The sequence below is a fragment of the Podarcis raffonei genome, chromosome 12, assembly GCF_027172205.1.
Source record: "Podarcis raffonei isolate rPodRaf1 chromosome 12, rPodRaf1.pri, whole genome shotgun sequence".
In the NCBI taxonomy this organism is placed as follows: Eukaryota; Metazoa; Chordata; class Lepidosauria; order Squamata; family Lacertidae; genus Podarcis; species Podarcis raffonei.
The window spans coordinates 28,345,043-28,362,930 of record NC_070613.1 but is presented as its reverse complement, the minus strand read 5'-3'; the positions used below and the strand labels follow the sequence as shown (position 1 = coordinate 28,362,930).

Here is a 17,888-nt window from a genome sequence, read left to right as displayed (position 1 = left end):
CCGAATGGCTGAGGCAACCCTGTCAGATAGGCGGCATATAAATAAATAATAAATAATTGTTGTTGATGATCCATAATATCTGGAGACCCAAGACTGAGAAAAGCTGGTCTAGAGTACATACCAAATATTGCCATGAAGAACAGTAGGAAAACCTGGGTCCATATAAATCAAGCACTAATTCACTCATTGAAACCACATGTCAACCTAAGAAATCACACAAAGCCACAAGACAGCTGCTATCAACAATGGGAATGCAGTAAAAGTTCCCGGTCTATTTACTTCAGTGCCTTTCATGGGCACCATGATTTGATAGAAATATTCTTATTTGGACGTATTAATACAGCAGCCATACTGCTTAAAGTTGTCAATTATTAGCTAACAGGCAAAGGTCAAGATGCTGGCAGCAGTGTACCCAATCGATCACTGCACTCCACGGGAGAGGGGAGGGCCTCCTGCTGATACCATCTCATCAGAAGGTCCTTTCCATATAATGTAAGAGTTGGACCTTTAGTGTGCCAGTATCTACCCATTGCAACTCTCTCAATATATATCACAGAGCTGGCTTTTCTACTGTCTTCTGTTGTAGACTAAGTCTAGATTCTTATCCCAGCCTGTATCTGTACTAGATTGGGAAATTGTTTTTATTGTTGACTTATTTATTGTTCATTGCTTTGGAATGCTCCATGAGAAGCATTTTATAAATGAAATGACCTAAGCTAATGCCCAAGAAGATACCACATGGCTAGTAAGCGGTGTTATGCTGCCAGGAAGCAACTACACTGGAAATGTTTTACTGTTTTCTTCTTGACAATAATACTGCACAATATGAACTGGCATACTTAGAGCTCATGGGAAGACCTGAAAGGGTTGTCCTTGAAACCTGAGGTACTGAAGGACAAGTTTGGAGAGTGCTTGAGGCTGAATGAATTAGAAGATGCAGCCAGCACAGAGATGTAACAGCCAGCAAAGCCGAGGATAAAAGAATCTCTATCTTAAGACACAGGCTAGGTGACGGAGGGTGGCATTTTCCATCTAGCACCCGTAGGCTCAGTGTGGTCAGAACAGATGGAGAACAGCAAAAGCTGTCAAGAACCATCAGCAGGCTTGGGAACATCAAGTCCTGACCTGTGAGGATGGGAACATCTGGGAATGTTGGCATTTTGGTGGAGGTTCTTTTGAGGTGGAGCAAGAGCAAGAGGCTCACCTCTTTCTGCCAGGAAACTGGTGAGAGGGAAATTGAGGGCACTGGGGAGGAGTCTGCTTTTTCACCTTGACTACTGAGAGGAAGATGGTGACTACAGGGTTGCAGGTTGAAGTGAAAAGAGTGACTGAGTTGAGTGACACAGCCCTAGGTTAGTCAATCAGCTATAATACTTCAGCCAGGTAAGCCAAGATGAAAGACAAATTCAAATGGTGGTGATCTGCCCCACTCTAGCCACCCTTTTAATTATAAATCTGTTCCTTGTATAAGGGCAATGCTTGTGGCAACTGAGATATAAATATTCCCTGCTTTACATTACAAGGCTTCACTTTCTGATCCAATAAACCTTCATAGTAAATAACAAACTTCCATTTTACCTGCTTTAAAACAGCATATTCCTGATACCCACAGCAATTCATCTCTACATCCCTTTAAAAAACTCATTTAAAGCTCTATTTTCTCTCATGCTTTTTGTTTGTTTGGGATTCTCACCAGTCCTGCTTCACACCTTCCTTGAGTGTTTTGGGTTGGCTGGATGTGTCCTTGAAATCTCATAATACATGTAATATGGGTGGGTGTGTGTATAGAAAGTAGCAGGGCCGGTCCACCCATTAGGTAAGCTGAGGTGACTGCCTTATGTGGCACAATCCACAGAGGCAGCAGATCCCAATGTGCATCTTTATTTCCTTCCATTTTCCTGATGTAGATCTTCACTCACCCCTTCTTCCCTGACAGGGAGGGGGATGCCATTTTTGTGGTTTTCCTCAGGTGCCAAAATGTCTTGGTCTAGCCCTGGAAACAAGTCTAGTCTGCAAAGGTAACATTTACATGTGTTGTTTTTCCCGTTTTGCATCTTGCCTCCCCCACCACTGGCCCATGGCAGGTTGCCAAAAAGGGAATGCAGTCCTCAGGCTGAAAAAGGTTCCCAACCCCCAACCTACAGGCTCCTTTTATTGTACTCCAATAGAACAGGTGTATTTCCAGACCCCATAGGCTTTCCCACTAATTCAAGAAAGGCACATTGGAGTTGATGCTCAACAACACATGGAGGACAACACACTGGTGATGAGGCAACACCCACTAAACCTTAAGGCAACGGGCTAGAAAGGCAAGCTGTGTGGCACACACAGATCTGTCACCACACTGTTGGTTTTTCTTTATCTTAAAGTGGTCAATAATGCTACTCAGGAACCAGGTTGGCTTCAGAGGTGTATATTTGCAGTTTGACCTACTTAGCTGCACACCTGTGGTCTCTCGACTTTTTGCCTAATTAAAAGGGGAGTTACTTTCTACACTGGGTGCAGGAAGGGATGTGATAGGATAATTGGTTAATTGAAACTATTTATTTTGATCAAATGTCTTGTAAGCTGCTGGTGATGTCTTGCAGCGTTTGGCTGTTAATGTTTTCGAAAATAAAACTAAGAAAAGATATTGAGGACAGCTTTTTATTTCTACGCTCCATTCGCTGCACACACTCTGTGTTGATGAAGAAGTTCAACACTTACAACTTGGCAACATATATCACCTGAGGTGGCTGCCCCACTCTGGTCAGTAGTAGAGCCAGCCCTGGGTCTACTCAATATTTACAACTAGGTGGCATGGCATGGTAGGAAAGGCATTCACATCAAAGGAATCCACAATGAAAGCAAACAGCATACACTGACAGAGAATTTCATCTTACCTTCCTACGGGCCCCAAGTCTCCTGAATCTTGGCTTCCGGCTTCGCTGGGAGTGCTCACTGATTTCGGAGAGGGAGACATAGGGGTTGGGACTAAATAATGAAAATAACAGGTATCCCATGTTAAAACATGCAGCGACTGCACTGATGAAGAGCAGTGTAAGACAAATCATAAGCGAGGATCCGAAATGATAAAACGGTTGGATGAGTGGAAGAGTTTGAAATGGTGAAACCAAAAGAAGGAAAGGAAAGGAAAGGAAAAGGAAGAAAGTTAAGTGAATTCTAAATATTTTGGCAAATTAAAAGTTGAAATGAATTTTAGATTGGCCTGAAAGCAAGTTATGATAGAGTTTTGAGTTTTTATTTAAAATATTTTTTTAGACATGGTAACATATTCAAAGAGGTAATATAGGCCTTGGATATCTTTTTTAAAAAGTTAAGGGAAACGAAAAATTGAAAATACTGTTTCTGCATAGTGTTAAAAGGATTTTCTTTATGAGAGCTGCCGTTGCCTGAGCAAACATTGGTTTATAGCCAATGCTGGTCATACTTAGAGTAGACCCACTAAAATTAACGGACATGACTAACTTTGGTCCATTAATTTGAAAGGGTCTACTCTGAGAAGAACCTAGTTGGAGCTAAGTCATTACATGGGATGGAAAAGGTATACTGCAGTTGTTTAAAGTCTCTTTCAAGATAAAACAGTTTATTGGGCGTTTTGGGTTGCTAACATACATTGTGTTAGTATGTTGCTCCATAGCCTGCTGCTCTAATTGGCTGCCTGAAGACGTCACATGGGCAGGGCGAGGGGGGACCGTTGCCCCAGGTGAATTTTTTCCCAGGGTGCATTTTGCTCCTCATACCACCCCTGCTAGCCCCACGTTCCTTTGTGAGTCTGATCCCACATCCCAGCCTCGCAAAGCAGCGTGGGACAGACAGGGCGTCAGGAGGACGCAACAGGCATGCACCCTTCCAATCAGACCAATCGGATTGATTGGACGGGTGCGTGCCTGCCTTGCTGCGTCCTCCTCAAGTCACCCTCTGTGCCTCACCCCCCAGGCACGCCCACCGCTGCCTGCCTGTGCGGACTAATGGCACCTGACGCAAATCTACACTGCTAGACTTTTAGCCTGATCCAAACAGCTTGGGCATTTTTCTGCCAGAACCATGAAAGTGTTATACCTCCAATGATTTCACTGGAAGGCTTTGGTTTTCATTCTTTCCCCTTTTCTGCAGGAGGCGGCTAGATAGGCATTTATGCAGAATGACTGCAGGGTCACAGAACCCAGCTTGTTTAAAACTTGGGAACTTCGAAACTAATCCAGTAGTAGGAGGGCAATTGGTTGGGACCCTGCCAAGCAAAGTTAAGGCAAAACCGAAGTCAGCTAGCTTGCTTACGCAGTGCTCAGCCTAGGCCCAAGAGCCAAAGTAAGACTGCATGATGATTTAGTTTAATAAGTCCCCCCCACCCCCACAAAAAAAGGACAAGGTGTGGAACCTTTCCATTTCAAGCACTGAAAGCAAAGATAGACCAACCACACTTTTAAAGTGGAAATGCTGTTGTCGTTTTTGAATCTAATTGGCAAGGGGGCAGGCAATGCAGAAACAATTCTACTTCGACTAATCTTCATGGCAGCCACACGGAGGAAAATGTAAATCCTATAATGCGACATCACCTGTTTCAACTTGGGCGTTTAAAAATGCACTGTTTTACTTTGTTAAATCAAAAATAATTTCCTAACTGCATTTTCCTTTTTTTCTTTTCCTAGCTAAATCCTTCACATCTCCTGGCAGAAGTGTCAGTCAAATGGATCGGCCATGGCACGAGGTCCAACACCTTACACATATTCTCACTAGGAACTGTCACTAAAACGAATCGCGAGTGCAAAAGGCATTCATTTTTCATGACAGCCCTTTGGCAGGTACAGGTGTGAAGTGGTAGGTGACGTGCTTATTATGCATCCATTCTGCTTCTTGGGCTTTATCTGGATCGGGAGGAGCTGATTTTTAATTTGCATGAATAGCCTACAAAGAGAATCATGGCTTTAGAGCCAAGAGATGCATCATGCCGTATTTTAATATGGCCATCAGTGCTGGCTCCAGGTTTTCTTGATGGCTTGCAGAACTGAAGCCATGATCCACATGAGGCAATATGTTTATTTATTTCTACGTTTATATCTCACCTTTCCCCCAAGAAGCTCACAGTGGAGTCCATAGATCTCCTCTTCACCATATTATCCTCACAGCAACACTATGGGGTAGGTTAGGCAAAGAGACTGACCCATGGTCACTGTGTGAGCTTCATGGCTGAGCAGGAATTTCAACCCTGGTCTCCCATGTCCAGCACACTAACTGCTACATCACGCTGGCTCATGTTGGAGACCTCAGATTGTATTTCACATTCCTAAAAGCCCTACACGGCTTAGGCCCGGGTGGCAAACATCAGGTCCAGGAGACAAAGGTGGACCTTCCGACCTCTATCCAGCCCATAGAACACTTCTGAGGCCACACCCCCTAGGAGGTAATCTTTGCAAGCCACATCCCTCGTGAGGTCTGCTCCTCACCTTCTTTGCCAGGTTGGAATATCCTTGAACTGTGACAACGCCTCTTCCTAAAATGCTTAGGGAGTTTCTATGAGTGCAGGAGAGTTTCCCACTGCAAAAAAAGTCACCTTCCAACTCACAGAGGGCAATGGGAACCGAGGTGGGGCAGAGTGAATGGAGCCTAGCATATCTACTCTACCTCTGTCACGTGTTCATGTAAATCACTTATGAATGCCTAAATAGGTCTACGATTAGGATGGAATGAAACAAAACAGCAGAAAAAGGGCGGGAGCAAGGGACATGTACCGTATTTTTCGCTCTATAGGATGCACCTGACCATAAGACGCACCTAGTTTTAGATTGGGAGAACAAGAAAAAAAAATCTCTCCCTCTGCGCGCAGTGCCCCTTCAGCGAAGCGGCAGGAGAAGCGGAGCCCCTTCCATTTCTCCTCCCGCTTCGCTGAAGGGGCGCTGCACAGCTTTCCCTCTCTCCAGTGAAGCGAAGCCAGGAAAGCAAGAGGGATTGGTGCACACCGACCCCTCTTGCTCTCCTGGCTTCAGGGATAGCTGCCCGAAGCCTCTGGAACGCAGCGGGAGCGCTCCCGCTGTGCTCCGGAGGCTTCGCGTTGCTTTCGCTGAAGCCATGGAGCCTGCATTCACTCCATAACACACACACACATTTCCCCTTAATTTTTGGAGGGGGAAAAGTGCGTCTTATAGAGCGAACAATACGGTATATCAAACAAGCACATTCCAAGCACATTTTCCACCTCAAAGAATTATGGGCGCTGTAGTTTGTTAAGGGTTGCTGCAAACTGTAACGCTGTGAGGGGTATACCACAGTGCCCAGAATTCTCTGAGGGAGAAAATGTGCTTGGAATGTGTTTTAAATGTACAGTGTGTATGTATAAATTTATGTTTCTTTTCTAAGTTTTTCTTTTTTAATGATACTTGTTTTAAAGGTCAATAAAGGGCTCTATTTTCAAAGGGGCAACCATTATATGTAAGAAAAAAATCAGAGGAATGAAGGGGAGCCAAGCCAATTTTCAGAAGAATGGAACAGCGACAGCCCAAGATGGCGCGAGTGGTGTGGCCCACAGAGAAACAATTTTGAAATGTCTGGATGAGAATGACACATAATAGACACACTGAGATTCAACACAGCTAAGAAGCAGAAATGCTCTGAATTGGTTATTGGGGAGATACGAAATGGTGTTTAAGCAGAACATACAACGTTATGAACAACAGCCAAAAACCAAGAAAAGAAAAGCATGCTACAGTCAAAAGAATGTGTGGATCTTAAATGGTGGCTAAAATGTTTTGAACAGGTCTCTCTCTGAATACCTAGAGGTGGCTCTGGAGAAATACCAATGCTCTGCAGTAACGCTTCTGTCTCCCTTCTCTTCCTGTCCAGATCAGAATCTTCCTGCGTTGGTTCTTTCTTCTGCTGAAAATCTGACTGAAATAACAGTATCGGACAATTAGCCGAAGTGAAAGAAAATGGAAATTAAAGGAGGAGAGTGTTTCCTGAAACTAGTCGGAGCTTTCCCCTTGGTGGAATAGGAAATGGTTACCCCCACCCCCTTCCTGGTGCTTCTTGGGCCACATTCACACCATACATTTAAAGGACTATGATACCACTTTAAACAGTCATGGCTTTCCCCCCAAAGAATTCTGGGAGTTGTAGTTTATTAAGGGTGCAGAGGCTTGTTTGGAGACCCCTATTCCCCCTCCCAGAGTTACAATTCTCAGAGTGGTTTAACCATCAAGCCCTCTTCTGGGAATTGTCGTTCTGTGAGGGGAACTAGGGTCTCCCAACAACTTTCAGCACTCTTAAGCAAAGGTGGGATTCATTCAGCAATTGTGTATGCGTCTCTCAGTTGCTTCTAGGGAACCATCAAAAGTGCAAAATGGAGGGAAGACAGCAAAAAAAACAAAATTTGCAACATCAATTTCTCATAGCAAAGCCCAATAATGGTATGAAATGCACGTACGATATTAAAGTGTCAGTTTAAAGCAAACCAGTTATTAGAAAAGGGATAACAGGTGCTTTAAACTGCAGCAAATGTTGACATCTGAAAGAACAGAAACATAATCACTTAATGCTTCCTTGACTTTGCATGGAAATGAGTATCCGTTCCCTGTCAATTCTCATCTCTATTTCGCTAAGTGACTGAATAAAAAAGAAGTGCAAATCCCCTTAATGAAAAAAAACCTCACGCATAGCGTCAAGGACAAATAAACTAATATGTCAGTCAAACCTTAATAGAACTAAAAGATGTTACCAAGCCAGGAGGCTAAAATGCAGCAGCAATTATCGTTTACTTTGCTGAAAAACAATAAGTGCAAATCTGCTACCGTAGCAACCAGGCTAGCCAGTCACAAACGTAAGGGGGGGGGCTAAGAGACAGGTTGTAAAGGAACAATAAATATATTTAAAAATAGACACATGGAACCTTTGGGAATTACAACATCAGTCAGTTAGAAAGAATTAAATGTATACAGTATTTACATTTTTAAAAATTAAAATAGAATTGAGGTGGGACAGAAATAAGCTTGTGGCATCATGACATCACTGCATGGGATCCACAGGATCAGTTAAACAAAAACTTTTCTAACTGTGGGGGGCACTTAAATCCTCCTGTAGGACCCTATGCAACCTTTGAGCTGTGGATGAGCTACTCTGGGTAGAAGTTCACTTAAACCACAGTGAATCCACGCTGAGTCAAGACTTGAAGCTGGGTGCTCCGGATTCAGTCCAAAACCTTTTCCCCCACCTGACTGGATCAGCCTGTTTACACCTGCAGTAACTGGATCCAAGCTGTGATATAAAAGCTAATAGAGATGTCTTCCTACACAAAGTGAGCGGAAAGGACAGGATTCTTTAAATAATAATAATAATAAGTCAATAGCTAATTTGGGGACACCATAAGCAGCATAGCTTATATATACTTATGTCAGTGCTTTTCTTCTAGAAAAAAGGTGCCAGTACTGCTTACCCTAAAAGGGACGCAGGTGGCGCTGTGGGTTAAACCACAGAGCCTAGGACTTGCCAATCTGAAGGTCGGCGGTTCAAATCCCTGCGACAGGGCGAGCTCCCGTTGTTCGGTCCCAGCGCCTGCCAACCTAGCAGTTCGAAAGCATGTCAAAGTGCAAGTAGATAAATAGGTACCACTCCAGCGGGAAGGTAAACGGCGTTTCCATGCGCTGCTCTGGTTCGCCAAAAGCGGCATAGTCATGTTGGCCACATGACCCGGAAGCTGTATGCCGGCTCCTTCAGCCAATAAAGCGAGATGAGCGCCGCAACCCCAGAGTCGGCCATGACTGGACCTAATGGTCAGGTGTCCCTTTACCTTTACTGCTTACCCTTGGGTACCCCCAGAAAAAATGCACTGACATGTCCAGAGGACAGTAGAGAACATACATCCAAATAAATAAACAAGCAAAAATGGGAAGGGAGCCTCAGCCGCCTTACCTCTTTTTTCTTCCTTTCTTCTTCCTTCCGTTTCTTCTCCTCTCTTATCTGAGCCAAACGCTGCTTTTTGCGTTCAAGCTCTGCTTTTAAATCGCTCTTGTCAGACATGGTGATTCCCTGTTACAAAACAAAAGTAGCAAATTTAGATTTTGGCAATGAGGTGGATTGAGGTCTCTTTTCTGTCTTTGACTGGCATCTGGAAGTTCTGATGCAACTGTAAGCATAACTTGGTAATTCCCTAGTGACGGCTGGAGATCAGTAAAAGAATGAACAAAATGGTAAGTACGTTAAGGTAGACAACATGAAAAGGTCCCTGCCTCATTTTGTTTTGTTTTTGGACCTATCTTTCGTTGCTTTTGCACAGTTTTTAAACTACTGTCATGGTATAATTGTGAATCACATTGAGTTGCATATAAAAGGTAATTGATAGGTTAATGAATAACAGCAGCAACACCTGGAATTTGAAAGGTCAACTGAATGATTTTTCACCAGAGCACCTTCTGAGCTGCTTGTTTTGCCCTGATTAAGGCCATGAAAAGCTAAGGGTATGTTCAAATAACTGCTTACTCAGCATCTTGAGCGCTTGCACTGATAATTCTTGAAGCTGCACTCACATGATGTCAGCCACAATCCATATCAATCCCGAAGTTTCTTGGCAAATTCTGCTGTTCGATGCATTTTTCTCAAACCGGCTTCACTCCAATTAGAAAACCGGATGTAGAGTGAGTGGTAATGTGAACACTCCCTAACAGCCATCACTCAGGCCCACATGAGCACACAAGGGCAGACGACAGTTTGATGAATAGGAGTTCTGGCAGCCAGGGTTATGGGGCAGAAAAACCCAAAGGACTGTGGGTGTTGGGTGGTGATTCCTGCCCCTCTCTGATGTGAACAACTCTGTGCAAATGTGACTTGAAAAGCAGCAGGGGGAAATCACCCTGCTATGTTTCAAGCCACTATTGTGAACATACTCTTTAAATTCACTTTCCACACCCCAACAAGGTTCTCTCACCCAGAACCAAAAAACAAACCACTGAATTCTGATTCCTATTAACCATTGTTAACTAATAGAAGCCAGTTTGGGGCATACATGGCTCCTTACATCAAAGGGCCTTCTCTCCTGGGAGCAACTCCTGCGCCTTAATTGTGGTCAAATTCTCATCAGCATTAATTTGAGCAAAACTTTTGGTTCTGAATAACTATTCTTTCCCCCCCTCAGCCTAAGATCTGAAACCCACCCCAATCTGTGGTTTAGGGTATACCATGGTTAGCCTAAATCACCATTAACATCACACAGATGATTAACTACTTTATCGGTTAAAAGGGAAGAAGGGAAATTGGATTCAGGGTAGGGAAGGTTGAAGAGAGGGAACAGTAAAATCAATGTGAGAACTGTTACAGAGGGTCAGGTAATGGCATCATTATGGGTACAAAAGCACTGCTGAGCGAAGATTGCCCTCAGAAGCATTGAGGAAACTCAGGGCTACAACCAATTATACTCTCTTTTTAGTTTTGCATTATGCCTCACTGCTCAATTACACTAGCAGAGCTCTGACTCAATCAATGCTAATGCCGCATCCATGTTGCTAAGGGCCCTTTCTGTAATGGGTGCAAAAAGGGATTTTAAAAGGGTGACAAGGCTACATTGACAGGAAATCCGATATGCCCTATGTAACTATGAAAAATGCATTTCTTCCTTGTCCTCATTTTCTCTTTAATTTTCAACATATTACAATCATCATACAAACAAAATATTCCACCCTGACCCATTTCTCCTACGTTGCCCTGTGTTTACGAGACATCACTTTCATACTCCTCAACATTTCTCAGATGAAATAGAGACATTCTCTTCTACATCAGGAAAAGAAAAAAATGTGTGAGGGAAGGGATCCTGTGCAACACCTTCAGCAGATAAATGAAATAAAAAAATTAGCTGGAAGATGACTTAATAATAATAATAATGGAAACTGAGAATGATCAGGAACAGTTCAATAGTAAATCCTACTGAACTCATTGGGTCTTAGTTCTGAGTAGAGTGTGAAAGGCTCAATTTCCAATAAAGGAATAAACACTCCATGCGTTTCCTAAAAATTGGCTGGCTGCTGAAGCATTGCAATTAAAGAATTTAAAGGTTACATTTTCCTTCAAAATTATAGCAAGAGATTTGTATGCCAGCGTCAACATTTCCTTCATTTCGTGCAGGTATTTTATTTTCAGTATAAACAGGACTCTGTTTTTGTACCACTTGTTCTCCGAGATGTGGAGAGGAAGAAAAAAGGAAAACTGGGACAAATCAGAAACCGGGATGGCTTCTATAATTCCAGGACTGTCCTTGGAGAATTGGACACTACACTTGAAGAGTACAGTGGTACCTCGGGTTAAGAACTTAATTCGTTCTGGAGGTCCGTTCTTAACCTGAAACTGTTCTTAACCTGAGGTAACACTTTAGCTAATGGGGCCTCCTGCTGCCACCGTGCGATTTCTGTTCTCATCCTGAAGCAAAGTTCTTAACCCGCGGGTACCACTGTATGCACTTTCTTCCATGCACTAGATCTGCTGCTACACTTTTTAAACAGTGCAGGCAACTTTGCAGGAGGATATTTCCAAAGACACATCCTGCAGTTGGGTTCTGTCACTTGCAGTGCTGACACAAGTGTCTCATAGCTTTAGGGGTATGGTGTCATTCCCAGTGACACCAGTGTGTGTGCGTGTGCGCGCACATGAATGTGCAGAGAGAAGGTGTAGTTCTTGACTGTCTGGACTGTGTTGTCGAACTATAACGCCACTTGCTTGCCTGGTGGAGACAGGTACAGGTAGGAACCTCTGACTTTTGCATGGCTGGACTATAGCCTACTGAACCTAAGAGTCACATCCACTGCCCCATAAGATAGTCCACAAGGAATGCAACCCACAGGCTGACAAAGGATCCCCACCCTTGTTTTAGGCTGTGTACATTTAAAGACTCCCTGGAAAAGACCCTGATGTTGGGAAAGATGGGGCACAAGGAGAAGGGGACGACAGAGGACGAGATGGTTGGACAGTGTTCTCGAAGCTACCAGCGTGAGTTTGACCAAACTGCAGGAGGCAGTGGAAGACAGGAGTGCCTGGCGTGCTCTGGTCCATGGGGTCACGAAGAGTCGGACACGACTAAACGACTAAACAACAACAACATTTAAAGCACATGGCTCCACCTCTCAAAGAATCTTGGAAACTGTAGTTTAAGAGTGCTGAGAATTATAGCTTTGTGCAGGGTAAACTACGCCTCCCAGGATTCATTGTGGAAAGTAATGTGCTTTAAATGTGTGGTGAGCACTCAGCCTTTGTTACTCATTTGGCTGTGATTCTAAATGGCAGCATGAAGTTGCTGTTTGGAATGCAGTCTGTGGTTTTAGAGTATTTACACAAAACTACTATGTAGTATCAGCCAGACTCTGCGCTTCCCTCCCTCCACCTCCTCATTAGTAATGTGATCTGCCTTCCTCCATAGACGGAGAATAGATGGGAAAGAATGGCACAGTTTTCCCACAGGCCGTCTCAGCACAAATGCACAGTGACATCACTCTTTTTGTCCTCCACACAATGCCATTCTGTCTCGTCAGCACAACTGTTGATTCCTACAACTCAGAAGACAGTGAAAGGGTGACACACAGCATTTGTGGACATTTGCCAAATAGAAGAATAGGCCATTTCATCATCATTAAAACGCTGTAGTGTTTGTAAGGATTTCGGATCATTTGGTTCAAAAAGTTTGAAAATGTTAATAGTGTTTGTTTTTTTAATGAGCTCCCAGCAGAGCTAATGGGTTGCGCCCAATGGGTGTGCCGTCCATTCATGGAAGAGTCTTTGATCTGGTGGTGGCTTCTGTGAATGGAAGGGAGATGATTTTTGCCAAGCCCCTTTCGCCTATGCCACCTCCCATGTTGTTCCAAAGGAACCCCCATTATAGGAACTTGTGAAGAGACTGGCTAGATCTGACCAAAGGCCAGTCTAATCCAGCATCCTGATCAATCAATCGATCATTTTATTTGCATGCTGCCCTTCCTAAGTTAAAACCATGCTCAGGATGGCAGACAACAAATATATGTTAACTACAAACATAACAAAAGTAGTCATAAGCAATAAACCAAACACCAAAATGTACACAACCAAACTGAAAAATTTTCACATTAATCGTAAGATACCAAATAAAGGTGCAAAAAATTAACAACAACCATTTTGCCCTCCAGCGAAAACCCCTAAGCAATATCTCAGCTCAAGATTCTGTTTGGCATCCTCAGCTTCTGCAGCTGGAGTCAGTCCGGGCCCCGCCCTCCCAGGCCAGGTGGGAAAAGGCCTGCAAGGCAAGGAGCAGGTCTTCTAGGAATCACAGCCAAGATGGTCTCTCACTTCTTCAGCAGCCTCAGTTTTTCTCATGGTGGCCAATCTGATAAGAAGCCCTCAAACAGGGCATGAGCGCAACAGCACTCTCTCCACTTGTGGATCCCGGAAACTGGTATTCAGAAGCATACTTGTTCCTTCTAGAGGAGAGTTGGGGGAGTGGGGAGGTGCAGGGAAAGGGGCAAAATAATTATACTTCTAGAAATATGGTAACCCTACTCCCTCACCCTTCCTCTGATGGCGCATCTAAGAGCCATCTGTGAAGGAAAAGATGCAATTCAATGGTTTATGGTTATGTTTCCTCAGGATGAAGTGGACTGGTGCTGTGATGTGTGACTTTCAGAAATGTTCCATGGTGAGCGGCAAGTGCTCATAGCTGGAAGGTCCCAAAATGTTAGAAATTGGGACTGGAAAATCATACTCTGTTGTCATTGCAGCAAAAGAAAAAATGTGATGCTCTTTTGCTGTAGAACAGTTTGCTGTCTATAGTTTTATACTGTGAAGTTTCTTAATTAAGAACAAAGAAACAAAAACCCCAGTTAAACCAATGCAATAAATGCCTGGAGTACTGTGTCCAGTTCTGGGTGCCACAGTTTAAGAAGGATATTGACAAGCTAGAACACGTGCAGAGGAGGGCGACCAAGGTGATCAAGGGTCTGGAAGCCAAGACTTACGAGGAACAGCTGAAGGAGCTGGGTATGTTTAGTCTGGAAAAGAGGAGACTAAGAGGAGATGTGGCAGCCATCTTCAAATATCTAAAGGTCTGCCACATGGATGATGGAGCAAGCTTGTTTTCTCCTGCTCTGGAGGAGAGGATTTGAACCAATGGATTCAAGTTACAAGACGGGAGATTCCGACTAAGCATCAGAAAGAACTTTCCGACAGTAAGAGCTGTACGATAGTAAAACAGTCTCCCTTAGGAGGTTGTAGATGACCATCTGTCATATATGATCTCGTTAAGATTCCTGGATTGCAGGGGGTTCGACTGGATGGTCACTTCCAACTCTACAATTCTATGAATGCAGCCATAGTGGGACCTGCAACAAAATGCTGCACTGTGCCATATTCCTGTTTAGGGTTCCAGTCAGCCTGTCATGCCCTTTTCCAGTATACTCCATTCTATTCACCATCTCCGTGGAAATCCATTAATCTCCTTGCCCCCAACCAAAAGTAAGCATGCTATGCCTCTGGACATATTCAGTCCTCAATAGGCCATTGCTGAGTGCACTCCCTTTGTTTGTTTTTCCTAAGGATGTTTTATATCTCTGCAGGGGGTCGTCATCCCCACCAACCAAATATCCTGTTGCTACTTCCTTCTTCTGTTTGGGTCGTGCCATTTTGACCAGAAAAGGGAGTCAGACTCAGAAAATGAGTTTGCTATTAGTGTATAAAGATTCCATAGATACCGTAATTCACAATTCAGAATGTTACCTATCTCTCTTTCTTTACCTTGTTTAGACAATGCAAAAATTGCAGATGTTGCAGTTTAGAAAATCAATAACAGTTTCATAGTTGTCCCAGTTAACAACTGACCTGGTAGCCTCATTGATCCCTGCGGTGATGGCCTAAATGTACAATGCAGGCCCACTATGGGGAAACAATGCGTCGTCTGTCTGTTCAATGAAGGCTTTGTTAACAGAGACACAGAAAACGTTCTAGGAAGGTTGAAGTTAGGAAGACCCATCCCCTTCTTGCATGTACTTCTCAGATTATATTTTGTAAACATGTTTTTAAATGAATGCTATCTAAATAAAATCAGTTATAATGTTGGATAGGGGGGACGATGCAAAGGAGAGCATAAAGCTGACTAAAGGAGGTAAAGCACCCCTGACAGTTGTGAGACACGGGTGGCGCTGTGGGTTAAACCACAGAGCCTAGGACTTGCAGATCAGAAGATTGGCGGTTCAAATCCGTGCGACGGGGTGAGCTCCTATTGCTTGGTCCCTGCTCCTGCTAACCTAGCAGTTCGAAAGCATGTCAAAGTGCAAGTAGATAAATAAGTACTGCTCCGGCGGGAAGGTAAACAGTGTTTCTGTGAGCTGCTCTGGTTCGCCAGAAGTGGATTAGTCATGCTGGCCACATGATCCGGAAGCTGTACGCCGGCTCCCTCAGCCAATAAAGCGAGATGAGCGCCGCAACCCCAGAGTTGGCCATGACTGGACCTAATGGTCAGGGGTCCCTTTACCTTTACCCCTGACAGTTAAGTCCAGTCGCAAACGACTCTGGGGTTACAGCGCTCCAGTGGCGTAGCGTCGGGGGTGTAGGGGGGGCCAGCCGCACCGGGCGCAACATCTGGGGGTTAGGGTTAGGGGGCGCAAATCCACGGGTTAGGGAGCGCAAATTACTTGCCTTGCCCCGGGTGCTGACAACCCACGCTACGCCACTGCAGCGCTCATCTCACTTTACTGGCCGAGGTAGCTGACGTTTGTCCACAGACAGTCTTTCCGGGACATGTGGCCAGCATGACTAAGCCACTTCTGGCGAACCAGAGCAGCGCACAGAAACGCCATTTACCTTCCTGCCGGAGCGGTACCTATTTATCTACTTGCACTTTGACGTGCTTTCGAACTGCTAGGTTGGCAGGAGCAGGGACCAAGCAATGGGAGCTCACCTCGCTACGGGGATTCGAACCACCGACCTTCCGTTTGGCAAGCCCAAGGCTCAGTGGTTTACAGCACAGCGCCACCCATGTTCCATTAAGCTGACTACTGGCGTTCTAATCTGCTCCTCTCCCCACCCCAAAAAATGACATGGAATCTTTGTCACACTGCTTTGAGTGGAATGTATTTCCATGTTTTAGGATCATGGGTATTAAAACTAGGCTGTTGGCAACAAAGGTTTTAGAACAAACTGCAAATTGAATATGCTTAATGTTAGTGGAAACAGTAAGGGGTACCAAGATAATTTGGGGAAAGGATTTGGGGGAAGAAATAACTCCAAAGCAGCAGAAAGCCAGTGAGATCTGTGGTCAGCATACAATTGGAAGAATGCTGTGGAAATGTTGCACAGATGGAACTATGTACAGCTAAGTCTGTCTCCCCAAACTGTTGGAAAGGATGTGGGGGAAAGGATCTGATGTGCACTTTGGGAAGCAATGGCCACAAACAGAGAGGTATTGGAATAAAGTACTATGATAAATATCTAGAATTGTTGGACAAATGATAAGGAAAACTCCCAAACTACTTTTTGTGTTTGAAGAAGACATTACAAAAGTAAGATTCAAAGAGCTTGCATGCTTTACGTTGCCTGCAGTTAGGCTTTTCTTAATCAAAAACATGGGAAAGTCCTGTAGAGTTGTCCATAGATTGTTATTGGTATAATAAGCATCAGAAACCAACAGTAACAAAGCAGCTGATTCATCAGATATTTGTGATCACGGGGCTAGTGAAACCGGAATTGTATATCACTGTAGGGGATAATTTTATTTCCTACACTATATAAAAAACTCAAGACCCTGCCCCTGGAAATACTCTTAGCAAGCAAGGTCATAAACAGACATTATGAAGATTGGTTTCATTTATTGGGCAGTACTTGTGGGGTCTTCATTATAATCTGCAGTTCTTGGTGTCAGCAATAAGGGGCTGGAAAAGTATATTCTATTCTCATTGTAACCAAAGGGGGGGAAATGTTATTTTGCTGTGGAACAATTTGCTGTTTATAGTTTTATACTGTGAAGTTTCTTACTTAGGAACGAAAAAACAAACTGCATGAGAGCAACAGCTGGACCCAGCACAAGGGAAAGTATAAATTATGACAAGCAACCTGTCCTGATTTAGGGACACACTGTATCTCAAGATTCCGTAGCCTCCTCTTCCCAGGAACTGAAATGAACGTACACAACGCAGTGTTGTGATGTCATCAAAATTTAACAATAGTTAAATTGAGATTAAATATTGTTCCACCCCCCAAATTGTACAGATCAATTAAACTCCATAGTGTGTTCATCAAATCTTCTGCAGGTTAATCAAGATAGCCTTCCCTGTTTTCCAGCTACAGAGATGATCATGTGGAAAGATGTATTCTCGTGTTTCAGGGAAATTCATTTTATGGTTCCAGAACTAAGCAACATATTATCTGAAAGATCTGAAGCAACATTACACAGAAGTAGAAATGGAAATGTGCAACATCATGGAACAAGAAAAATGGGCGGTTATGATCTGATGGCATGGGATTCAGTATGAACCAGTGGCGTAGCGTGGGTTGTCAGCACCCGGGGCAAGGCAAGCAATTTGCGCCCCCTAACCCGTGGATTTTAGCACTCGAGTGCGAGCGCGCCCCCCCAGATGTTGCGGCGGTGCGGCCGGCCCCCCTGCACCCCCCACGCTACGCCACTGGGGCTGGGGGCGAGCCAAGGAGCCAAGGACCCCCCCCCCCAAAGGCTCAGCAGGAATTTATTAAATTTATTATTTGCGGAGCCCCCGTGGGCCGAGGCAGCTGAAGCCCCCTCCCCTCGGGCGCCTCCCCGCCCCCTCCTCTCCTTGGGCTGTAGGTGGAGCCCGCGCTCCGAGGCGCTCCAGATCCGGGCTTGGCGAGCGCCTCTCCTCCTCCCGGCCGGGTCCGGGGGCTTCCAGCCGCGCTCCGTCCTGCCCCCCCCCCCCCCGCGGCTGAGACTT

At 44.5% G+C, this 17,888-nt stretch overlaps 1 protein-coding gene across 6 annotated transcripts in view; it reads right to left on the bottom strand.

Moving 5' to 3' along the window:
- DYNC1I1 (dynein cytoplasmic 1 intermediate chain 1) overlaps positions 1-17,888 on the bottom strand; it is a 222,943-nt gene that overhangs the window by 167,105 nt on the left and 37,950 nt on the right. For 4 of the 6 annotated variants that reach the window (XM_053359118.1, XM_053359122.1, XM_053359119.1 and 1 more), the window contains exons 2-4: positions 8,899-9,015; positions 6,768-6,882; positions 2,883-2,973 (exon numbers count right to left, since the gene is read on the bottom strand). In XM_053359118.1, coding sequence (XP_053215093.1) covers positions 2,883-2,973; positions 6,768-6,882; positions 8,899-9,015 — 323 coding nt within the window. The remainder of the gene's footprint in view (positions 1-2,882; positions 2,974-6,767; positions 6,883-8,898; positions 9,016-17,888) is intronic. The other 2 variants (XM_053359121.1, XM_053359124.1) reach the window with 1 other exon arrangement.